At 59.5% G+C, this 23,867-nt stretch overlaps 1 protein-coding gene and 1 pseudogene across 6 annotated transcripts; both read left to right on the top strand.

Moving 5' to 3' along the window:
- The first annotated feature begins 3,943 nt into the window (after positions 1-3,943).
- Positions 3,944-23,769, top strand: LTBP3 (latent transforming growth factor beta binding protein 3). 6 transcript variants are annotated; one of them, XM_063710680.1, is made up of 28 exons: positions 3,949-4,714; positions 7,964-8,293; positions 8,414-8,643; positions 8,814-8,919; positions 9,088-9,180; positions 9,362-9,484; positions 9,938-10,096; positions 10,187-10,372; positions 10,780-10,796; positions 10,870-10,942; positions 11,120-11,218; positions 14,394-14,519; positions 14,621-14,752; positions 14,875-15,003; positions 15,522-15,644; positions 15,878-16,000; positions 18,894-19,016; positions 19,219-19,338; positions 20,853-20,981; positions 21,288-21,455; positions 21,675-21,758; positions 21,984-22,112; positions 22,214-22,351; positions 22,443-22,583; positions 22,715-22,876; positions 22,968-23,048; positions 23,137-23,268; positions 23,365-23,769. In XM_063710680.1, the coding sequence occupies exons 1-28, from the start codon at positions 4,393-4,395 to the stop codon at positions 23,514-23,516; spliced, it is 3,930 nt and encodes a 1,309-aa protein (XP_063566750.1). In that variant the 5' UTR covers positions 3,949-4,392; the 3' UTR covers positions 23,517-23,769. The 6 variants fall into 6 exon arrangements, with proteins under 6 accessions (XP_063566751.1, XP_063566753.1, XP_063566750.1 ...); XM_019035921.4 differs by having other exon boundaries at positions 3,953-4,714; positions 8,441-8,643; XM_063710681.1 differs by lacking the exon at positions 21,675-21,758 and having other exon boundaries at positions 3,944-4,714.
- LOC115936355 (uncharacterized) lies at positions 11,448-11,490 on the top strand (annotated as a pseudogene).
- Positions 23,770-23,867: the final 98 nt, after the last annotated feature.

The following is a 23,867-nucleotide window of genomic DNA, read 5'->3' as shown; positions in this document are numbered from 1 at the left end:
AGGACCATGAAGTTGGCAGAAGAGCATCCCCAGACGGAGGAATGAGCTCAGCCACTCTGAGGCACAGTGGACCTGGCAGGCTTGGGTGAGCAAGGGAAATCACTGGAGGTATTTTAAGGAGGAGAGTCATGGTGGAATTAGGTTTTGAAAGGTGACTCCGGCACCAGGAGGAGGAGGGACCAGATGATGCAGAGTAGCAGTGGGAAGACCTGTTATTGCCAGGAATGATCTGAAGTAATCAGGAAGATCATGGTCTCCTTGGACTTATAGGAGAATGTACATCATGGAGGAATAAAAGTATGCCGGCAGCCAGGTGTGGTAGCTCACGCCTGTAATCCCAGCACTTTGGGAGGCCAAGGCAGGTGGCTCACTTGAGGTCAGGAGTTTGAGTCCAGTCTGGCCAACATAGTGAAACCCCATCTCCACTAAAAATACAAAAGAATTTAGCCAGATGTGGTGGCATGAGCGTGTAGTCCCAGCTGATTGGGGATGCTGAGGTATGAGAATCGCTTGAACCCGGGAGATGAAGGTTGCAGAGTGGAGCCGAGATCGTACCACTGCACTCCAGCAGAGCAAGAGCTTGTCTCCAAAAAAATCCAAAAAAACCCCAAAAATCCCAAAGTGAGCGAAGCATGGTTGTGCACCTATGGTTCCACCTACTGAGGCGGCGGTGGGAGGGGGGTTTAGGTGGGAGGATCCCTCGAGGCTGCTTAAGGGATGTTGAGGCTGCAGTGAGCCAAGATCATGTCACTGCACTCCAGCCCTGGCACAGAGTGAGACCCTGTCTCAAAAAAAAAAAAAAAAAAAGTGTGCTGGCAGATTCTAGGCAAATGAGGTGCCACATGTAGTGATGAGGTTAGAAAAGATGTTCAGGCCAAAGAGACCATGTGTGTTGGGCTTTGTCAGCTTGCCCTGCAGACCCCTTCTGCATTCCTGACCTCCCTGCTGCGCTGGAAAGCTAAGCTCCACCTGCTGTACCCCCAGACCTCTCAGCCCACAGGCTTTCTTCTGGGTTCAGCCCACGGTTGGCCCAGCTGGAGACCCATGGCTAGGAAGAGATTAGGGTGATAATTGTTCCCCCAGTGCCCTCCCTGCAGGCTGCAGAGGGCCAGGGGCTGCTGCTGTGCTTCAGGCCACACCTCTCAGGCACCGTCCCTGGTTATGCCAGTGGAGCAATGTGCACTGGAGTGATGTCCCTCTGTTGCTAGCCCCAGTGGTTTCAGCTATTTCCTGCGGAGGCCCTGAGAGCTGAAGGAATTTGGTTGGGTATCATTTGAGTTGGGCATCATTACTGGGCTGGACACTTTCATTGATCCTTCTCACTGAGTACCCTCATCAGCCCCTGAAGAAGGGCTGTCATCCCCCCATCCTACTGGCAGCAGCTTTAGACACCGAGGGCCACACCGTCCTCCTGGCTCTTCCCCGCCACACTCCTGGTTTTCCTCTCTGCTCCCTCCAGCTGCTCTTTCTGGTCTTTCGCCTGACTCCGCCTCCTCTCCCTGCCTGACTCCGCCTCCTCTCCCTGCCTGACTCCGCCTCCTCTCCCTGACCTGGGAACAGTGATCTCCCTGGGCACCCTGGGCTTCTCTCCATAGTAAGCCCACCCTTTCCCGCTGTCATAGATGCCCCCTGTATAACCCCAAGCCTCTGTCTCCAGGCCAGACATCCTGTCTGAGCTGCAGACTCCTGGGTTCGGGCACCTCCACTTGGATGACTCACAAGCATCTCAAACTCAGCAGGACCAGAACAGAGCTGTGGACCCTGCCCCATGTTTCCAGCTCCTCTGCCTCCCCTCTTCTTCGCCCATCCAGAGATCAGGCCAGGAACCTGGGGGCCATTCATGCCACCTACTTCTCCAGCACCCCTACTTCACCCAGTCTTTACATCTCCCCTCCCAAATACATCTCTCCCGGGGCCAAGTGAGATCTCTCTCCTGGGATGAAGGCAGGGTGCCCGCTCTTGCCCTGATACAGTCCCACTGCAATGAGAATAAAAGCAAATTCCTCACCATGGCTGGCCCCTCCCACCACCACTACACCTTCAGCTCTCCCTCTCCACCACACCCTGTTGTTCCACTGGCCTTCCCTCAGTTCTCTGGATAGCCTCCCCGTGCAGCCTCCCCTGAGGTCAGATGCCCACAGGTATGACTCACTCCTACTCATCTTCCAGCTTCCAGTGGAAGACTCTCTTTGTCTCCCAGGTCCCAGCCCTCTCCTGTCCTGCTTCCCTGCCCTTCTCTGTCACGGTACCAGCCTCTGTTGTAGCCACAGTTCTGTGTGAATTGATCTGGCACATATCCAGCTCCCCTAGTACGGCAGCTCCAGGAAGGCAGGACTGGTTCTATTTGTGGCCAAGAGCTTAGGACGTGGTGGAGTCTCAGTTTGTTGAGTGAATTTTTTACATTTATTTTTAAATTTTTTATTTTTTATTACCAGTAGTTGAACATAGATGTTGAGTGAATAGATACCCATCTCACAAGCAAGGAAACTGGGGCTTAGAGACAGTAAGAATCCAACCCTGGACTGTTTGACTGTGCTGTGCTCCATGGTGAGCCACAGCCAGCTCTAGGCAGGGTCAGGACAGGTTCAGATGAGTGTTAGGAAAAAATGAGTATACAATGCTCAGCCCTGTGCCTGGCAGGTGGTCAGCACCTAGCATTATTCCCTGCCTCAGTGTGGACCAGGGCCCCAAGAAGCAGGGGCTTGCCCCTCACACCCCATCCTGGATTCTGGCAGCAGGGATCCCTGGGGACATGTGATTGTTCCTCCCAGCCCTGCACCGCTTAGTAAGGGGGACTTACCAAGCGTCCCCCTAAAGCTACCCACATCAACTTACGCTCAAAGTAAAAACAGAGTTCCTTGGACAGGTGTGCCTGAAAGTGAGTCCCTGAACCTCCTCTCCCCAATTAGACTGCTGCCCCGGGTGCTGTCCGGGAGAGGGTCTGGTGCCGCCCTGACTTGGCAGCGCTTTTCCTGGATGTGCCCTAGCCGTCCCCACCTCCTGCTGAGTTCTGTGAGTCAGAGACGGAACCCTGGGGTCTCCTGGCAGGCCCCACAGTAAGGCCTGGGCCCCCGCACGTTGCAGCCTTTCCTTCCAGACCAGTGGACAAGCCTGGTCTGGAACTATGCTCCTCTCCAGCTATGGCCAACCTGAAGACCCCCACCCCCAGCCGCTGCCAGCCCCTGCCCTGGGGCTCTGCTGTGCCCCTCTCCAGCCCCTGGGCCCTCGAACAGCGCCCTCCTCCTCCCGGCTGTTAGCCTGGGAAGGGGGCCAGGCCCTGAGCTCAGACCTTGGCGATTCCAGAGTGTCTGAGGCCCAGAGCCAGCCCCGCCAGCACGGCCAGACGAAGGGAAAGGGGGGAGGTGGCAGGGTGGGCACCAGGAAGCCATTCCGAGGGGGCTGGCAGGGAAGCTGGGTTCTAGTTTTGTTCTTTCTGCTCCTCTTCTGGACCCCACAGACTTCCTCCTGGGACCTCCGTGAGCCCTGGCCAAAGGCTGTCCCCACCCTTTAGCCCTTTCCTCAGAGGGGATTGGGCCAGCACTAACGAGAAGTTACTTTGGGGCCCTGAGACCCCCACGTTTGCAAGGGAGGCTGGGAAAGAGCTGGAAGGTCTGGGCTCCGGCTCCACCCGGCCTCCATCGTCAGTGTGACCCGGCAGGGCCACCTCTCTCCCTCAGCCTCGGTATCTCGCTCTACGCAGGCCTCCCCGCCCCGCCCCGCCCGGAGGAATCCGCGGCCGGCCCGACGGTCCCAGGTGAGGGCCCTCTGGAAAGGGCCCAGCGCGGCCGTGGGTTCCGGCGGGGGCGGGCATCTGGGGTGGGGACTGTCCCCGCGCCACCCCCCACCCCCCAGCCTCCGCCAGCCTGCACACCCTCGCTTCTCCAGGCGGCAGAGACGACGCTTTAAACAAACAAACAAAAAAAACTGTGTCCCTGGCCCGGGGCCAGCGTCCCAGCCCCCCTCGCCGCCGCCGCGCCGCGCTCCAGCCAGGGAAAACAACTGCTCACTTCTCCCTGCGCCCTCCCCGCGCGCTCCCTGCCTCCCCGCGGCCGCGGGAGAGGAGCCCGGCCAGGGGGAGGCGCGGAGCGGGCCGGCCGCCCGGCCTTCCTCTCCCTCGCTCCTCCTCTCCGCCTCAACTTGCTCCGGCCTCCTCGCTCCTGCCTGAGTTCAGGGCCTGGTCTGGGCTTCGTCCTGGGGCTGGGAAGTTTCTGCGCTCCCCGCGGTCCAGTCTCCATCTCCGCGCCTGCCGCCGGGCCCCCGCGGTCCCCTCTCGCCCGCTTCCCCCGCTGCCCCCTACCCTCTCCCGGGGCTCCCGGCCCTCTACTCCCTTTGGGCGCGGGCCCCTCGCCCCGCCCGGGCGCGCCCCCCCTCCCCCGGGTCCTGCGGCCCCGCATGCCCGGGCCCCGAGGGGCTGCTGGCGGCCTGGCCCCTGAGATGCGCGGGGCGGGGGCAGCGGGGCTGCTGGCGCTGCTGCTGCTGCTGCTGCTGGGCCTGGGCGGCAGGGTCGAGGGGGGGCCGGCCGGCGAGCGGGGCGCAGGCGGGGGCGGGGCGCTGGCCCGCGAGCGCTTCAAGGTGGTCTTTGCGCCGGTGATCTGCAAGCGGACCTGTCTCAAGGGCCAGTGTCGGGACAGTTGTCAGCAGGGCTCCAACATGACGCTCATCGGAGAGAACGGCCACAGCACAGACACGCTCACGGGCTCCGGCTTCCGCGTGGGTGAGGGCCGGGGGCACGGCTGGGGGCAGGGGAAGGACAGGCACCAGGCCCGGTGGGAGAGCTAGTGGGGTCTTGGCCTTAGAGACTGGGGGCTGAGGGTATAAAGGGCAGAGATCCGAGGGCCTGGGGGACCAGGGGCCTCAGGGAACTTGGGAGGCTGGAACTCTGGGGGCCAGAGTTGGAGGGCTGCATGGAGGCCTGGACTTTGAAGCTTTGCGTTAGGGTTGGGGCCTAAGGGGTGGGGAAATGCAGAGGTCCTGGATGACACTGGCTTCCCAGAAGGTGCTGAGTTCTGAGCAGGAGCACACAGGGTTTTTGAGGAATGTGAGCCAGGGACAGGAAGCCTCAGAGAAGGGCTAAATATTCCCCCAAGAAGCAGACTTGCTGGAAGAAACAAGAAAAGTCTTTACAAAATGTCTAAAGTAAGGCCTGCCAGAGTAGACACCTGCATTCCCTGGGAGGAGGAGCTAAGGTCAGGGCTGGGGATGGGAGCCGGCTACTGGCAAGGTCTGAGTAGGGAGGGTGTTGAGGCCTAAAAGTAGGGTGCAGGCCTGAAGGTAGGGACTAGTTCGGGGTTCTCAGCCTCTCCTTTTCCAATGCCTCCCCATAAGCTCCTAACATCCTGCCTCAGAGGCCCTCAGGGCCCCCCTCATCCTCCCCCAAGCCCCTACACCCTCCCCAGTTCAGCTTGGAGTCCACCCCCTCCCCAGCATCTCTCTTTAAAGGGCCAGGCCTGGGGCTCAGTCATCCTCCTGCTAGGCCCCATGGGCCAGGCTCGGGGAGGTGTCCCAGCAGTAATTACCTTCCTGGACAGGGTAATTAGGCCAGGCCCAGGATGGCACCAGCAAAACAGCCCCTCTTACACATTCCTATATTCACTCGCCCACTCACAGAGCTAAGGAACCCCACTCATGTGGCTCACATTTGTCATGAGATGGGGTGTGCGTGCGTGTGTCTGTGCGCATATTGCCCCTGTGTCTGGGGTCATGCCATGGGCATGGCGTGGCACACTGTGAAGTACCCATCTTTGTGTTGTCTTGGGTGTGTGTCTCTAGTCGCTGTTAGAGAGTATGTGGGAATGTTTTTGTTTTTGTGTTTTTGAGATGGAGTTTTGCTCTTGTTACCCAGGCTGGAGTGCAATGGCGCAATCTCAGCTCACTGCAACCTCCGCCTTCTGGGTTCAAGTGATTCTCCTGCCTCAGCCTCCCAAGTAGCTGGGATTACAGGCATGCGCCACCACGCCTGGCCAATTTTTTTGTATTTAGTAGAGATGGAGTTTCACCATGTTGGTCAGCCTGGTCTCAAACTCCTGATCTCGAGTGATCTACCTGCCTCGGCCTCCCAAAGTGCTGGGATTACAGGTGTGAGCCACTGTACCCGGCCAAATGTATGGGAATGTTTATGTGAACCTGTGTTGGTGTCAGGATGAGTCTCTGTGTGTGTGTGACAAGAGGACTGTGGATGTGAGTGTACGTGTGTCCATCTCCCAGGCTCCCTGGCCATCCTGCCCAGGCTGCTGTCTCCATCTGTGCTGCCCACATCCCCCAGGCTCGGTGCCCAGGCCACAGTGGGCGGGTGTCATTGGGAGGTCACTCTCACCGCTATGAGTGACTCACTGGGAGACAGGAAAAAGAGAATCCTACCTCCCCCAGCCCAGGACACACCCCTCTGCTCTGTAAGGCCTGGCCCCAAGAGGCCAGGCAGGATGGGCTGGGCTGGGATGTGCTTAGCCTGACCCTGAGGGCCATGGATGTGGGCTGTCCCTGTGAGGCCCTTCTGGCATCCAGGAGAGCAGCACCCCCGCCCTCCTGCCCTCCTGCCCTGGGAAGTGAGGGCAGCCATGGGGTGGGCAGGAGAAGGGCTGGGGCTTTCGGATGAGTCAGAGCCCCAAGGCTGGTAGTAGCACAGGATGAAGGTGAGTATGGGACAGAAACAGACAGAGGTCCCATCCTCTCCCTCAGTCATTCTTTCATTCATTCCCCCGAATCCCCTGTGGGACCCAGAGCTGAGGCCAGCCTGGCCCTGCCTTCCAGAGCACCCTCTATAAGGAGGCAGACAGACAAGAACATAGCCAAGCAGGTGCCAGGCAGAGCTGGCCAGTGGGTGGTAAGGCAGGAGAGGGAGCTCAGGGGGGCCGGATAGGAGGAAAGCCTCCCTCCTGGTGGAGACACTGAGCTAGGAAGGATGAGATCTGCATATGTAGAGAGCGGGGGACCTGGGGCCCTGTTGTGGAGGGAAGGGCATGGATGAGGCCAGGAGGCAGGAGGCAGGCACATTTGCAAGAGGGAGATGGGTCCTGGGTTGTGCAGTACACAGGGAAGGAGCAGAGGGGGATGGGCTGAAAAGGTTCTGGTCCATGGAGTGAGCTTCTGCCTGAGGCAAGTTTCTCTGCGACACTGAGATTGTGGACCAGCAGGAGAGAGGCTGGAAGCCAAGGAGGGGTCTGGGTGGCCAGGCCTGGGCCAGGGCAGGAGCAGTGGCCCTAGGGAGGAGGGGAGGCAGGTTCATGGGACATTAGAGGCTGTAACTGGGCAGGGGAGAGCAGGAGGGACGGAGCCGTGGGGGCTCAGCTGTGGATGCCTGGTGGCCAGGTGAAGAGGAGGTGGGGAGGCAGGATGCTGACTTCTGACAGTATGTCCTGGGCAGAGGTGCCTGAGAGAGCCCTGGAAAGGCTGGGGGCTGTGTCTGTGTCTTGAGATGTGGACATCTTTGGCAGTGGTGAGGTGGGCGCCCCAGGATGGTGAAGAGGGAGAGGGTGGAGAGCAGGCAGAGAGGACTGAGGCCTGAAGGAGGGAAGGGTTTATGGGAGAAGAGGAGGAGGTGCCAGGGACGGAGCCAATACCTTTGGAAGGCCCAAGGGGAAAGCCAGATCACCATAATTATTTGCTACCACTTATTAAGCACCCTTTGTGTACCAGGCCCTGGGGTAAGCATTTGTACAGCCCTTACCTTATCTAACCCACACATCTCTACAGATGAGGACGCTGGGGCACAGGGAGGGGACGTGAGTTGCTCAGGGTCGCACAGCTGGCACATGGCTTAGGGAGGATTTAAATCCTGGACTTGAGACTCCAGAACCCAACATGGGTGTAAGGATGTTGGGGAACCTAGAGAGGGCAGTTTCCCTATGTAGGATGTATCTCAAAACCTGGCTTCCCAAGAGGACAGAGCCAGTGGGTGGCAAGGAAGTAGGGAGGAGGGGAAAGAGACAGGATGTGGGTGAGGGCCTGACCCCACTCTTCTCCCCAGTGGTGTGCCCTCTCCCCTGCATGAATGGCGGCCAGTGCTCCTCGCGAAACCAGTGCCTGTGTCCCCCGGACTTCACTGGGCGCTTCTGCCAGGTGCCCGCAGGAGGAGCCGGCGGGGGTACCGGCGGCTCAGGCCCAGGCCTGAGCAGGGCGGGGGCCCTGTCCACAGGGGCGCTGCCGCCCCTGGCTCCGGAGGGCGACTCTGTGGCCAGCAAGCACGCCATCTACGCCGTCCAGGTGATCGCTGACCCTCCTGGGCCCGGGGAGGGGCCTCCTGCCCAGCACGCAGCCTTCCTGGTGCCCCTAGGCCCGGGACAGATCTCAGCAGAAGGTACCAGGCAACTGGCAAACCCGGGAAGGTCGCCAGTGGGTGGGCACTAGGGTGGCCAGGGCAGGGCAGGTTCAGCCCTGGAGGAGCTCAGCGCGGTGACCCGCGGCGCGGTGCGGGCAGCCCTGAGGCCACCGCGCCCGCCCCCAGTGCAGGCCCCGCCCCCCGTGGTGAATGTGCGCGTCCATCACCCGCCCGAGGCCTCGGTCCAGGTGCACCGCATTGAGAGCTCGAACGCCGAGGGCGCAGCCCCCTCCCAGCACCTGCTGCCGCACCCCAAGCCCTCGCACCCCCGGCCGCCCACCCAGAAGCCCCTGGGCCGCTGCTTCCAGGACACTCTGCCCAAGCAGCCCGTGAGTGAATCCACAGTCGGGATCGGCCTTTCCTTCTCTCAGGGTTGCTCTGCCCCAACTCACTCGGATAGCAGAAAACTGAGGGGCGGGGGAAGAGGAAAAGGCCCAACCCTAACAGACGGCACCGGGGCGGGGTGCTCTGTGACCCCACCTCCCCCTCCTTCCCCTAGTGTGGCAGCAACCCCCTCCCCGGCCTCACCAAGCAGGAAGACTGCTGCGGTAGCATCGGCACTGCCTGGGGCCAGAGCAAGTGCCACAAGTGTCCCCAGCTGCAGTGTGAGTGCTTGGGCTCAGGGGGCGTTCCCTATCTGGTGGCCCCTCCCCACCCACCCCACCCGTCCCTGCAGTGGGAGTCCCCAGGTCACCAGATTCCTCTCTACATCTGCTGTGCCCCTCCCCAGTTCCCTTCTCACCCTCCCCTGCCAAGCTATCCTCTCTCTGCAGACACAGGAGTGCAGAAGCCAGGGCCTGTACGTGGGGAAGTGGGCGCTGACTGTCCCCAGGGCTACAAGAGGCTCAACAGCACCCACTGCCAGGGTATGGCCAGCTAGGAGATTCTGTGGGCTGGAGGGGCAGGCCAACCATCACTGGGGGTGGGGAGGGTCCCAAGGTGGGCGAGAGAGGAGGTGGGGCTGGGGCAAGACCCTGAGGTTCTTGGAGCAGCCTGCTGTCACCCCATGGCCCCAGACCAGAGGGGCCAAACTTCCACTTACCACAGACATCAACGAGTGCGCAATGCCGGGCGTGTGTCGCCATGGTGACTGCCTCAACAACCCTGGCTCCTATCGCTGTGTCTGCCCACCTGGCCATAGTTTAGGCCCCTCCCGTACACAGTGCATTGGTGAGACCTGGGGCTCAGGTTCCTGGGAGGTCACAAGGCAAGGGTGGGAGCAAGGATCAGAGATCGCAAGAGATCGGAGTGGGGTTAAGGGTTGACTGCAGGAGGAACAAGGCCCAGAGCCAATAGGATCAGGGATCAGCAGGGTCCGGGGTCACATGAGATCTGCCATTAGCAGTCACATGGGGTCAGGGATTACATAGAGTCAGAGTCATGCAGAACATAGGCTTGATGAGTAGGAGTGGTGAAGTCCAGGATAGCTAGAATCGGGAGTCAATGGGGTCAGTGGTCACATAAGTTTCAGGGGTCACATGAGTTCAGGGTCATATGGGGTCAGAGACCACATGGGGGATCAAGGGTTGTCTGGGCCAGAGAGGCAAGGTCTGCAGCAGCTGGGCAGAGGGACGTGGGCAATGTGCAGGCTCAGATGCCCATGCCCCCCACTGGCCCCTGCAGCAGACAAACCGGAGGAGAAGAGCCTGTGTTTCCGCCTGGTGAGCCCTGAGCACCAGTGCCAGCACCCACTGACCACCCGCCTGACCCGCCAGCTCTGCTGCTGCAGTGTCGGCAAGGCCTGGGGCGCGCGGTGTCAGCGCTGCCCAACAGATGGCACCGGTGAGTCAGGGTTACCCGGGGGTAGGGGTTCATAGGTCCATGCACCTGTCCAGGAAATGCTCACTTTTGTGTCTGCTGTCTTGACTGCAGCTGCGTTCAAGGAGATCTGCCCAGCTGGGAAGGGATACCACATTCTCACCTCCCACCAGACGCTCACCATTCAGGGCGAGAGTGACTTTTCCCTTTTCCTGCACCCTGACGGGCCACCCAAGCCCCAGCAGCTTCCGGAGAGCCCTAGCCAGGCTCCACCACCTGAGGACACAGAGGAAGAGAGAGGTCTAGCCTGACCCCTTCTGATCCCTGACCCATGCCAAGCCCCTAGGCCTGACCCCTTGACCCATGATCCACAGATCTGACCTCACAGTCTCACCCCCAATTCCTTATCCCTGACCCATCCACTGACCTCCCACCTGACCCTCTGACCCCTGACCCAGATATTTGACCCTGAGCTATAACCTCCTAAGCCTTCTACAGCCTGACCTGTAACCCAAGGCCCATCAACCTGATCATGTGACTACTATGCAAACACACCCTAACCCCAGAATCTAACCCCTGACCCTTGACCTGGAGACATGATTGTTGAACTCCCAGAGACCCTAACTACAAATACTCAGCTGCTGATCCCAGATCTGACTCCCTTCTCCTGCCCCAACACTTCATGGCCCCATCTTCTTCCCTTTTAGGGGTGACCACGGACTCAGTGAGTATGAGAACCCAGATGGGAGGGGTGGGCAGGCGAGGGACAGGAGGGCTCATGCTGCTGTCACCCGCAGCCGGTGAGTGAGGAGAGGTCAGTGCAGCAGAGCCACCCAACTGCCACCACGACTCCTGCCCGGCCCTACCCCGGTGAGCTGGGCACTGTAGGGATGAGTCCTCAAGGGCCAAATCACTGGGTGGGTGGGGAGTTCACAGTTTAAGTACTCGGGGACAGTCAAGCTGGGGTGGGGCGCCGGGCCAAGACTGAAGTGGAAAGGGAGGCTTCAGTCAATATCGTCTCTGACCAGAGTGCACTGCCGCCTGCAGAGCTGATCTCCCGTCCCTCGCCCCCGACCATGCGCTGGTTCCTGCCGGACTTGCCTCCTTCCCGCAGCGCCGTAGAGATCGCTCCCACCCAGGTCACAGGTAAGGCCCGCCCAGCAAAGCCACGCCCTGCCTAGGCCACGCCCCCAGTTTAGTTTTCTCTCCTCCCTCCCGCCCCCAGGCATTCCCCAGCGATAATAGGCTAGCGTGTATCCAGGGCTGAGCACTGGGGAAGCCTGGTGAGCACCAGAGATCCCACTGCCCTAAACGATCCAGGTAGCATGCTGGTTAGCCCATTCTGAGGGAGTTCATTCATTCAACAAATACTTACTAGTGTTACAGGTCTTTTAGAATTTGTCTAGCAGGTTTCCAGTTTTTTTTGTTTTTTGTTTTTTGTTTTTTTTGAGACGGAGTCTTGCTCTGTCGCCAGGCGGGAGTGCAGTGGCGCAATCTCGGCTCACCGCAGCCTCCGCCTCCCGGGTTCAAGCGATTCTCCTGCCTCAGCCTCCCGAGTAGCTGGGATTACAGGCATGTGGCACCACGTCCAGCTAATTTTTTTTTTTTTTAGTAGAGACGGGGTTTCACCATGTTGGCCAGGGTGGTCTTGATCTCTTGACCTCGTGATGCGCCCGTGTCGGCCTTCCAAAGTGCTGGGATTACAGGCATGAACCACTGTTCCCAGCCCATAACCATCTTTCAAAATCTGTTCAGAAAGCCTTCTATCATTGCCACCCTACTTATTATCACAACCCTCAGAACTCCTTCCTTCTACTCTGATTTATTTTTATTTTTATTTTTTATTTTTTGAGATTGAGACGGAGTCTCGCTCTGTCGCCCAGGCTGGAGTGCAGTGGCGCGATCTCGGCTCACTGCAAGCTCCACCTCCCGGGTTCACGCCATTCTCCTGCCTCAGCCTCCTGAGTAGCTGGGACTACAGGCGCCCACCACCACACCCGGCTAATTTTTTTGTGTATTTTTAGTAGAGACGGGGTTTCACCATGTTAGTCAGGATGGTCTTGATCTCCTGACCTTGTGATCCGCCCGCCTTGGCCTCCCGAAGTGCTGGGATTACAGGTGTGAGCCACCACGCCTGGCCCTGATTTAGTTTTTCATAGCATTTATAAGACATAGGAGATTCTGCTTATTGATCGGCTTGTTGCCTGTCTGCTCTGCAAGGATAGGAAATTTTTGTCTGTTTTTGTTCATGCAGTATCCCCAGCACCTCAACAGTGCCTGGCACATAGTAGGTGCTCAAGAAATATTTGGGTTCCTTTCTTTCTTTTTATTTGTTTAGTTTGTTTTTTGAGACAGGGTCTCACCTTGTGACCTAGGCTGGAGTCAGTGGCAGGATCATGGCTCACTGCAGCCTTGACCTCCTGGGCTCAAGTGATCTTCCAGCCTTGGCCTCCCAAAGTGCCAGGATTACAGGTGTGCGCCACCATGCTCTTTTTTTTTTCTTTTTTCCGGCTTGGGGAGTTTTCCTGTGAAAACTGGGAAACTGTGGCAGGGTGCAGTGGCTCACGGCTGTAATCTCAGCACTTTGGGAGGCTGAGGTGGGTGGATCACGAGGTCAAGAGATTGAGACCATCCTGGCCAACATAGTGAAACCCAGTCTCTACTAAAAATACAAAAAAAAAAAAAAAAAAAAAAAAAAAAGATTAGCTGGGCGTGGTGGTGCATGCCTGTAGTCCCAGCTACTCAGGAGAATCACTTGAACCTGGGAGATGGAGGTTGCAGTGAGCCGAGATCGTGCCACTGCACTCCGGCCTGGGGACAGAGTGAGACTCCATCTCAAAAAAAAAGAAAGATGGTTAGAAATGCCAGAGACATGAGGAAGGGAGGGGCATTCAGGTTGGGAAAAGGATATCACAAGGGAAGTTAAGTTGGGCAAAGGCATGGAAGCATGAAACACTGGTGGAGGAGGGAGAACCCACACACAGGCCAGTGTCTCTGAACCAGGGGAAGTCCAGTGCACTGAGCCTTGTCAAGGAGGCTTGAGTTTAATGCCAGAGGCTATGGGCAGTGTCTGCAGGATTTTGAGCATCATAATTGCTAGCTCAGACTGAGCAGTCCCTCTGTGCCAGGTACTGTCTGAAGAGTTTTACGTTCTAAATACCATTTAACCTTCTCATATTCTGCAAAGTGAGCGTTGTTAGCCTCATTTTCCAGATGAGAAAGCTGAGCCTCAAAGAGGTTCAGTAACCTGCCCCAGGTCACACAGCTGAGCCGCGTTCAAGCCCATGCCTGTGTGGGCTTCAAAAGCACAAGGGAACTGCCAACCCAGCTGAAACCCTGATCCTCCATGAGCTCCTGGGGTTAGGGCTCAGGTGGGAGATGGCTGTTCTTGGGGGCTTTGGGAATGTGGACAAGGCCCCTCAAAGGAGGGGCTGTTAAGGAAGCTTAAGGAGAGGTACTCCAGGCAAAGAGAACAGCCTGCAAAGCCCACTGGCCAGGTGAGTTTGGGGCAGAGCAGAGTTCACTGTTATGGCCCAGGCTGCATGGCAGGAGTGAGGGGGAAGGGGTGTGGGAAATGAAACTGGTGAGCAGTGAGGATCCAAAGGAGGGAGAGGCTGGAGGCAGGGAGTCCTGGGCTTGGTGACAAAGAGAGTGAGGGGGAAGGGGTGTGGGAAATGAAACTGGTGAGCAGTGAGGATCCAAAGGAGGGAGAGGCTGGAGGCAGGGAGTCCTGGGCTTGGTGACAAAGAGAGTGAGGGGGGTGGTTCCTGGATCTGACTGCCTGTGCACAGCTTTGGCACTAGTTAGGATTCCCAGGAAACCAGCTCCTGCTAGTCTTGGGAGGGGGTAATCAACTCTTCTGGAATAGGGGGTCGGGTCCCCGGGGCAAGGGCTTATGGAGTCACTGGGCTAGAGGACACTGGTGTGACCGAGGCTATAGAGTTTAAGGTATTGAGGCGACTGGGGAGAAAGGAGTTTTAGTCCCTTGGGTGGGAGTACTGGGACGACTGAGGGGCCCTGAGGGGATGTGGTTTGGTTTGAGGTGAGTGGGGTCAGGGTCTTGGAGTGAACCGGGAATGGAAGTATCCGGGCCTGGGTGTGGGGTGATACGGCTGTCAGGGGCCTGGAGTCCTAGTTTGGAGCTTTCTGGGGTCTTGATATTGGGGTTATCTAAAAGAGAGAAATAGGACATCCTGGAGTTGGAGTATGGGCGTACAGGAACCTGAGGTCATGGTGTGACTGGGGTGTTGAGGTCTGCCCTGGGGATATGGCAGAAGGTGAGCGCTCCCTGCTCCGCCGCTTGACCTGGCCATGCCCGCAGAGACTGATGAGTGCCGACTGAACCAGAACATCTGTGGCCACGGAGAATGCGTGCCGGGCCCCCCTGACTACTCCTGCCACTGCAACCCCGGCTACCGGTCACATCCCCAGCACCGCTACTGCGTGGGTGAGCGCAGGGCAGGCGGCGGGCGTGCAGGTGGGTGGGGGGGGGGGACCCCAGATAACGACGCTTCCTTTGACTTTTCTCGGCCTACCCGTTCTTCTCAGATGTGAACGAGTGCGAGGCAGAGCCCTGTGGCCCGGGGAGGGGCATCTGCATGAACACCGGCGGCTCCTACAATTGCCACTGCAACCGCGGCTACCGCCTGCACGTGGGCGCCGGGGGGCGCTCGTGCGTGGGTGAGCGCCGCCAGGGCGGGGGCGGCCCTGGGTGGGACGGGCTCTCCTCCAGACCGCCGTGTAATCCCTCCCCTTGCCCGCCGCCTCCTACACCCCCTTCGTGGCCCCTTCCTCCCGCACAGACCTGAACGAATGCGCCAAGCCCCACCTGTGCGGCGACGGCGGCTTCTGCATCAACTTTCCCGGTCACTACAAGTGCAACTGCTACCCCGGCTACCGGCTCAAAGCCTCCCGGCCTCCTGTGTGCGAAGGTGAGGGGACCCCATTCAGACCAAAGAAGGGGCTCCTTAGCTGTCTCTCCACCTGGGGTGGGGCTGGGGTGCCTGCATTTTTTTTTTTTTTTCCCGAGACGGAGTCTCACTCTGTCGCCCAGGCTGGAGTGCGGTGGTGAGATCTTGGCTTACTGCAACCTCCGCCTCCCGGGTTCAAGCGATTCTCCTGCCTCAGCCTCCCGAGTAGCTGGGATTACAGGCGCCTGCCACCACGCCTAATTTTTGTATTTTTAGTAGAGACGGGGTTTCGCCATGTTGGCAAGGCTGGTCTCGAACTCCTGACCTCAGGTGATCCACCCGCCTCGGCCTCCCAAAGTGCTGGGATTACAGGCGTGTGCCACCGCACCCGGCCTTTATGCTCGGCTCTGGGTCTCTCAGAGGTTGGGGTCCGGGAACCTCGTTGATCTGTGTGGGAGGAAGTCCCTGCTGTGGAGGCTGGGAGCCGGGCCACCCGCGTTGTCCCCAGATGGGTCCTCTTCCTTCTCCCTCCCGTGCAGACATCGACGAGTGCCGGGACCCAAGCTCTTGCCCGGATGGCAAATGCGAGAACAAGCCCGGGAGCTTCAAGTGCATCGCCTGTCAGCCCGGCTACCGCAGCCAGGGGGGCGGGGCCTGTCGCGGTGAGGGCGGGGCCCGGAACCGAGTGGGTGGGGCCGTCGGGTGCCTCCCCCAGTCTGGCTCCGCTGGGGGCGGGGCGGGGTAGCGGTGGTGATTGGCGTCTGGGGGCGGGGCCTTCCGGGAGTAGAGGCTGCCCTCTCAACCCCGCGTTCCAGGGAAGAGACCCACACCCCCGCGAGGTGCGTGGTCCGCCTTCCGGTGGGGCAGAGTCCGAGGCTAGGTCTTTCCGCCGCAGACGTGAACGAGTGCGCCGAGGGCAGCCCCTGCTCGCCTGGCTGGTGCGAGAACCTCCCGGGCTCCTTCCGCTGCACCTGTGCCCAGGGCTACGCGCCCGCGCCCGACGGCCGCAGTTGCTTGGGTGAGCGCCAGCACCCCCGCCCCGGGCCTCCGCCGCCCCCTACGCGCTGAAGCCGGGGAGCGGGTCACGCTGTCTGTAAACAGTGGGTGGAAGGTGGCTCATTCATCCCCGGGTGACTCTGCTCACTCATTTTCTCAACGAACCTTGCCAAGAAAGGCACCACTAGAATTTCCACGTAGGAAGGGTCTCAGGGGGCAGAGCTCGAAGCTGCGTTTGCAAAGCATGTTACTTAAATTTGAAGGAAAAAAGATATCAAAGAATGAGGGCAGACGATAGTACTCGCCCCTGCACTCCTGTTTATTATACGCCAAGAGGTGGGGCTGGGGGCTGGGACTCATTGAAAACTGGAGAAGGAAAGACAGACTGTAGCATGCAGTGCTGGGCCTGGATGGAGCTGGGCTGCTTCCTGGAGACACAGCGGGATGGGAGGAAGGAGGCCTGGGTCATCTTAAAGAATCACTAGGAATTGGGCAAGAAAGGAGGAGAGGAACAGCATGGCAGGCACAGGGGCTGGCACTGGCAGATCAGAGGTGAGACAGAGGGTGGGGTGTTGGGGAACTGTAAGGAATGATCAGGCTATGGGGGCTGAGGCTGGCCGGGGAGGGCCCGGTCCCCATCCCTTGGAGGGCCCCCTAATTCCTGCCTAGGAGGTTGTGCTTCACCCAGAAGGTGTTAGAGGGCACCTGAAGCATTTTAAGTGTAAGAGTGACAAGATTTGCCATTTGTTTTAGAACGTTCCCTGCTGCTGATTGTGGAGGGAGGTCTGTTGCAGAGACTTAGGGCGGAGACAGTGGTGGACAGGATGAGTGGTGGGCTCAGGATGGCCATGAGACGATGATATTGGAGAAATATTAGACCTCCTGGGTTTTTAACTGGATGTCAAGTGAAAGCGAGGGTGATAATGACCCCTCCCCATTTCCAGTTTGGGTGAGTGAGGGGGTGGTGCTGCTCACTGGGAATGGGTCCTCATGTGTGGGCATGTTTGGGAGGGAAAATGCTGAGCTCCACATTGGACAAATTGAATGGATTGTGCCTGTGAGCCTCTCAGCAGGAGATGCCAGCATACCCACCTGGAATGATGGACCATGGACCGGGGGAGCTATGGAGTCTTGGGTGGGCCTGCTTAGCCAACCCAAGGTGGGTTGGGTAAGCAGAGCATCTAGCAGAGCCTTGTGGACACTGACAGTTCAGGGGCAGGCTGGGGAAGGCGTTGGAGGAGATGGTGGGGGAGGGATGGCAGGGGCGCCTGAGGGGCACCATCTGGGAAGCTGGGGAGGACATATTTCCAGGGAAGGAGGAGGATGAGCCAAGTGCAGTAGAGAGGTTCTTGTAAAATAATAACTGGTGAGACAATAAGTCTTAGGACAAGACTTAGGGGTCTGCCCCCTAATCCTACATGGAAATCCTAGTGATGCCTTCCTTGGCAAGAAGGTCCCTGGTAGCCTTGGCAGGGTAGCTTTTGGGATATGATGGGGACAGAGGCCAGAGATATGTGGGCAGAAAGTGAAGAAGAACAAGACCTGGGGACTCTTGCTCTTCCAAAGTGGGGCTTTGGTATAGGCTGAGGAGGTGATGCCAGGAGAGTAGACCAGGAGACGAGGGCAGCAGGGTCAGGAGAGGAGGGAGGAGAGCCAGCAGAAGGGACATCTCTTGCTGTAACAGGAGCAGGAGGGGAATGGATGTAGATAACGATGTTCAGTGGGTTAAGGGGGATTACCTTTAATTCTCTCAATACACAGTGAAGGGCCTGGGTTGAGTAGGGGACTCAGGAGAACAGTGGCGGTTTGGAAGTATCCCAGGGCATGGGGCTGCCTAGGGGCTTTATGGAAGTCAAAGCTTTAGAGGAGTCAGAGAGGGAGGTGCCAGCCACACGAGGCTCTGCTGGACTGAGGCTGAAGCGTGTGGGTATGTTCCAGCATGCTCAGCTTGGTGGCTGCTCCAGTCCCACCCCGCACCCAGGATCCACAGGCCACAGCTCTGACCAGAGACTGGGCATTGCCAGACAGTGAGGAGGAAGGAGAGGTGTTTATGGATCAGGGACGGGAGTCCTAGGGATGATAAGCCCTGGGCTCCAGCTGGGAACTATCAGAGTCTGGGGGTGTCAGGCAAGCTCGGAGGACTGAGAGGGAGACCACCAAGCCCTGTGAGAGAGAAGGTAGAGGTGAGGACTTGAGAACAGTGGAAAGAAGGCAGCCTCTGAGGGCCCCAGGGTGGAGCAGATCTGAGTGATGAAAATCCCCTTGGGACCCTGAGAGTCAGGGGAAGTTCACGGAAGCCGAGAGATCCAGGAATGTGAGGTCAGAGGCTGACCTGGTTGTCCACGCGGATGTTCGAAACTCCCAGGATGGAGAGAAAAACAGAGCAGGAGGAATGAGGAAGGTGGGTGCTGAGAGCCACAGGAGGGCTGAGGCTGCAGGAGGCCGGCGGCACCTCAGAGGCAGAGCTCTGGCTTGGAGGGGTCTGGGATGTGGGCAACAACTGGCTCCACGAGAGAGGCCTCAGGAAAGTGTGTCCCGGGGGAGGGTCAAGTTCCTTTACTGCATGAGCAGAAGAAAGTGGGAAGAACAAGGATAGGGAGTTTATCCCCAGAGGAAAAAGGGAGCCACAGCAGGTGAGGGAAGGGTGGGAGCAGCAGTGAAAGCGGCTGGGGCAGGGAGAGAGGGCGGGGGAGGCTGGGGAGGCTCTTTAGCATCAGACCTGGCCTAGGGACCCTGGCAGCACCTGACCTGGTCATCAGGGCACTGTGTGCCACCCAGAAGCAGGGTGAGGCCTGTGCTTCTGAGTGCTGCTGGCCTCAGCTCTGGTGCTCCAGGACATGCGCAGAAGTGAGAAAACAGTAGTAGAAACCCAAGACCACCCAGCCTGGTCCTCTGACACCCCCTGTGCCCTGCAGATGTGGACGAGTGTGAGGCTGGGGACGTGTGTGACAATGGCATCTGCAGCAACACGCCAGGATCTTTCCAGTGTCAGTGCCTCTCTGGCTACCATCTGTCCAGGGACCGGAGCCACTGCGAGGGTGAGGGATCTTAGAGCTGGGGTGCTGACCTGTCCCTCCCTACCCCAGGACCCCCACCCCCCAGGGTCCAGTCCTAATCCAGATCTCAGTTGGGGCATAGGGGCGTGGGACTGACCCAGGGCTCTGGGAGAAAGCTTTGGCTGCCTCAGGCTGGGGTTGGTGATCAGCCCCTGAGATTCTCCACCCCTTCCATCCCCTACAGACATTGATGAGTGTGACTTCCCTGCAGCCTGCATTGGTGGTGACTGCATCAATACCAATGGCTCCTACAGATGTCTTTGCCCCCAGGGGCATCGGCTGGTGGGTGGCAGGAAATGCCAAGGTATGGGGGACTGGCTGAGGGTTCCTGAGGGATGTGGCAGGGAGCAGTAATTCCCTAGACACACTGTGGCCTTTCTCCATCCATCCATCCATCCATCCATCCATCCATCCTTCCATCCATCCATCCATCCATCCATCCATCCATCCATCCTTCCATCCATCCATCCATCCATCCATCCTTCCATACATCCATCCATCCATCCATCCATCCATCCATCCTTCCATCCTTCCATCCTTCCATCCATCCATCCATCCATCCATCCATCCTTCTATCCATCCATCCTTCCATCCATCCTTCCATTCATCCTTCCACTCACCCACCCATCCATCTGCTCAGCCTTCCAGTCTTTCACCTAGAATAACAATGATCACAGTAAACATGACAGTTAGTGCTATCGTGGTGCTTACTGTGTGCCAGGCACTCTGTTAAGCTCTTTACAGATATTAATGTATTGGTCTTCCCCATCAACTCACCCATACACATGCATTCATCCAACAAAAGTTTAGGCTGAGTGCAGTGGCTCAGGCTGGGGGCGGTGGCTCACGCCTGTAATCCCAGCACTTTGGGAGGCTGAGGCGGGCGGATCATGAGGTTAGGAGTTCGAGACCAGCCTGGCCAATATGGTGAAACCCCATCTCTACTAAAAATACAAAAATTAGCCGGGCGTGATGGCGCACACCTGTAGTCCCAGCTACTCGGGAGGCTGAGGCAGAAGAATTATTTGAAGATGGGAAGCGGAGGTTGCAGTGAGCTGAGATCATGCCACTGTACTCCAGCCTGGGCAGAGAGTGAGATTCCATCTCAAAAAAAAAAAGAAAAAGAAAAAGTTTATTGAGCACCTACTATTTTCCAGGTTCTGTGCTTTGTACTAGGTAATCAGCAATCACCCAGGGCTCCCAGCTAGGGGAGGCCGACATGTAAACTGATTCTGACAGTTCAGGGTCCTGGGTGCCAAGAAAGGTATAGACTAATGATTAATTGCAGTGGGGAGGTGAATGTTGAACTGGACTGAAACGTAAGTAGGAGTTCCCTAGGCATGGGAAAGGCAAGGCACGAGAAGTCATTCCAGGACCAAAGAGCAGTAATTGCAAAGCACAGAGACCTGGAAGGAGCTAGCTGTGTTTACAGAGGAGGGGAGGGTGCCCTAAGCACAGAGTTGGGGAGTGGAGGGTGGTCTAGAGTAAGGCGTGATGAGACCTAAAGGTATTGGAAGCTCAGTTTGAAAGGCCTCAAATGCAATTTGAGGCCTCAAAAGGCATTTGAGGCCTTTCCATTTGGGCTTCTGATACTTTTGGGTTTTGTAAGGTTAGTGGGAGCCACTGAAGGTGTTATGAAGGACAGCAGCGAATGTCCACATGCACATTCAGACACATGCACAGACACAGCAGACTTCCTGCTGTAAATACTTTGAAACCAAAGTGGAAATTCAGGTTCTGAACTTGTGTGAGGCCCTTGAGGTGCAGCCCCAGGGAAAGAGCGGCTGGGTTTCCAGCTGCGCTATTCTTGCCCCGCAGACATAGATGAGTGCAGCCAGGACCCGGGCCTGTGCCTTCCCCATGGGGCCTGCAAGAACCTTCAGGGCTCCTATGTGTGTGTCTGCGATGAGGGCTTCACTCCCACCCAGGACCAGCACGGTTGTGAGGGTGAGTGTCCTCCCAGCTCCTCCCTCGGACTGGACAACTCCCCTGAGCTGCAGCTGGGATTCAGGGATGTGTCCTGACCCCACCCTCCCAAATTTGGGGAACCGGAAGAAATCCCTTTTGGCTGGGGGAGTCTGGTGGGGCCAGACCATGAAGGGCCCAGAACACCACGTTGAGAACAGAGCCAACTCTCAGGAGGAGGCTAAGGGGAGCCAGGGAATGTGGGGGGAAAGACCTGTGGTGGGTGGGCAGGGTGGACAGGGCCAAGGGGGGTCTGTGCACGACCCTGAGCTGCCGTCTGCCCCTCAGAGGTGGAGCAGCCCCACCACAAGAAGGAGTGCTACCTGAACTTCGATGACACAGTGTTCTGCGACAGCGTATTGGCCACCAACGTGACCCAGCAGGAGTGCTGCTGCTCTCTGGGGGCCGGCTGGGGCGACCACTGCGAAATCTACCCCTGCCCAGTCTACAGCTCAGGTCAGGAGCCGGGCAGGCCCCTTCCCAGATCTTCAGTTTCTTCATCTGGAAGCCAAATGTGGGAAATGGCGCCCCCTGGCGGTTGGGAAATAGGCGGCGGGCTGCAGCCCTAAGCCCACGCCCGCGCTCAGTCCTTCCTCTTCCCTCCCCACGGCCGCCCTGCCCCTGCCCCTGCCCCTGCCCCTGCCCCTGCCCCTGCCCCTGCCCCTGCCCCTGCAGCCGAGTTCCACAGCCTCTGCCCAGACGGAAAGGGCTACACCCAGGACAACAACATCGTCAACTACGGCATCCCAGCCCACCGTGGTAAGCGCCCTGCGCCCTCTCACCCCGGGTTGGGCTCGCCCAGATCTCGCCGGGGCTCGCTGGGTCAGCTGCCCGCGCCGGGTGAGCCCCGCCCGCACCTTCCTCGCAGGCCCCGCCCCTCCCGTAGGCCCCGCCCGGGGATGGCTTCGCTCTGGTAGTGCGCCCAGCCCACGCCTCCGGGCTGCAGCCGCGGGACCGGAGCGGCCAGTGTTTGTCACCCCGCAGACATCGACGAGTGCATGTTGTTCGGGTCGGAGATTTGCAAGGAGGGCAAGTGTGTGAACACGCAGCCTGGCTACGAGTGCTACTGCAAGCAGGGCTTCTACTACGACGGGAACCTGCTGGAATGCGTGGGTGAGCCCCGCCCCCCGGCGGCTGTGGGGAAGCGGCAGGGAGACGCGCCACAGCGCCCATCCCGGGCCTGCCCCTGCTACCCACGCTTTTCCTCCCTGCAGACGTGGACGAGTGCCTGGACGAGTCCAACTGCCGGAACGGAGTGTGTGAGAACACGCGTGGCGGCTACCGCTGTGCCTGCACGCCCCCAGCCGAGTACAGTCCCGCGCAGCGCCAGTGCCTGAGCCCGGAAGAGATGGGTGAGGCCCGGGCCGGGGAGTGGGGTACGCGGGAGGGGCGGGGCCCGGGCCGAGCTGTGACAGCCCCCACCCACCCCCTCGCTGTTCGTAGACGTGGACGAGTGCCAGGACCCGGCAGCCTGCCGCCCTGGCCGCTGCGTCAACCTGCCGGGCTCCTACCGCTGCGAGTGTCGCCCGCCGTGGGTGCCCGGGCCCTCCGGCCGCGATTGCCAGCTCTCCGAGAGCCCGGCCGGTGAGGGCGAGGGTTGGCCTTGGCCGACTCCGGGGCCCTGTCCGTCACGTGGCCCCCGCGCAGGCGGGGTGGGGCGGAGGCGGGCGGTCCCTGTCTTGGGCCCTTCCCCTGATGCCAGGTGTCTTCCGCAGAGCGTGCCCCGGAGCGGCGCGACGTGTGCTGGAGCCAGCGCGGAGAGGACGGCATGTGCGCTGGCCCCCTGGCCGGGCCTGCCCTCACCTTCGACGACTGCTGCTGCCGCCAGGGCCGCGGCTGGGGCGCCCAATGCCGACCGTGCCCGCCGCGCGGCGCGGGTAAGGCAGTCGGGGAGGAGTTGGCCGGGAGCGAGGATGGGGGCCAGGGCCCGGGGACCCGGACGTCGCTGACCAGTTCTGCTCCTCCCAGGGTCCCAGTGCCCGACATCGCAGAGCGAGAGCAATTCCTTCTGGGACACGAGCCCCCTGCTGCTGGGGAAGCCCCCAAGAGGTGAGTGCTGCCGGGTCGGGCGGTGGCGGGGTTGGTAGCCTTTGGCCGGGGCTCAGTGTTGAAGTCCATATTGTCCCGGGCCACGCAGATGAGGACAGTTCAGAGGAGGATTCAGACGAGTGTCGCTGCGTGAGTGGCCGCTGCGTGCCGCGGCCGGGCGGCGCCGTGTGCGAGTGTCCCGGCGGCTTCCAGCTCGACGCCTCCCGCGCCCGCTGCGTGGGTGAGCCGGGCTTCGGGGGTGGGGGCAGGGGCGGGGCCGGTGGTGAGGAGCCGCCTGGAGGCTCAGCGAAGCCGCACCTGTCGCCCTTACCTTCAGATATCGACGAGTGCCGAGAACTGAACCAGCGCGGGCTGCTGTGCAAGAGCGAGCGCTGCGTGAACACCAGCGGCTCCTTCCGCTGCGTCTGCAAAGCCGGCTTCGCGCGCAGCCGCCCGCACGGGGCCTGCGTTCCCCAGCGCCGCCGCTGACGCCGCCCTCGGCCCAGACCTCGGTGATCACTGAGGGATTTCCGCGAGCTCGGCCTCACTTCTGCCCCGACTTATGGCTCGGACCCAGGGACCTTCGGGGCCCGCAGACCCTCCCGGCGCCTTGAGACCCGAGGCGCCCCTACCGGCCCCCCTCCCCGGTTAGCGGGCGGTTGTAAGGTCTCCGGCGGGCGCTGCCTGCCTTCCTCCCAGAGGGTGTTTCCTAGAAACTGATAAATCAGATCGTGCCTCTTTATCCTTGGCTTTCGAAGCAAATTGATGTTCACGTCTGACGTGGGCGCGGGCTGTGCAGGGCGGGGCCAGACCCCAGCCGCCTCCCAGGGGCTAGACTGA

Source organism: Gorilla gorilla, chromosome 9 (assembly GCF_029281585.2).
Source record: "Gorilla gorilla gorilla isolate KB3781 chromosome 9, NHGRI_mGorGor1-v2.1_pri, whole genome shotgun sequence".
NCBI classification, from domain to species: Eukaryota; Metazoa; Chordata; class Mammalia; order Primates; family Hominidae; genus Gorilla; species Gorilla gorilla.
Note: the sequence above shows the minus strand (reverse complement) of the source record. Positions and strands in the feature narration are given on the sequence as shown.

Excerpts from the sequence above, each read along its gene's own strand:
- LTBP3 (XM_063710680.1), top strand. The coding sequence starts at position 4,393 with ATGCCCGGGCCCCGAGGGGCTGCTGGCGGCCTGGCCCCTGAGATGCGC. Across the intron at positions 8,294-8,413 it reads GGGACAGATCTCAGCAGAAG|CCCTGAGGCCACCGCGCCCG; the intron begins GTACCAGGCAAC and ends CGGTGCGGGCAG. Across the intron at positions 15,004-15,521 it reads CCGGCCTCCTGTGTGCGAAG|ACATCGACGAGTGCCGGGAC; the intron begins GTGAGGGGACCC and ends CCTCCCGTGCAG.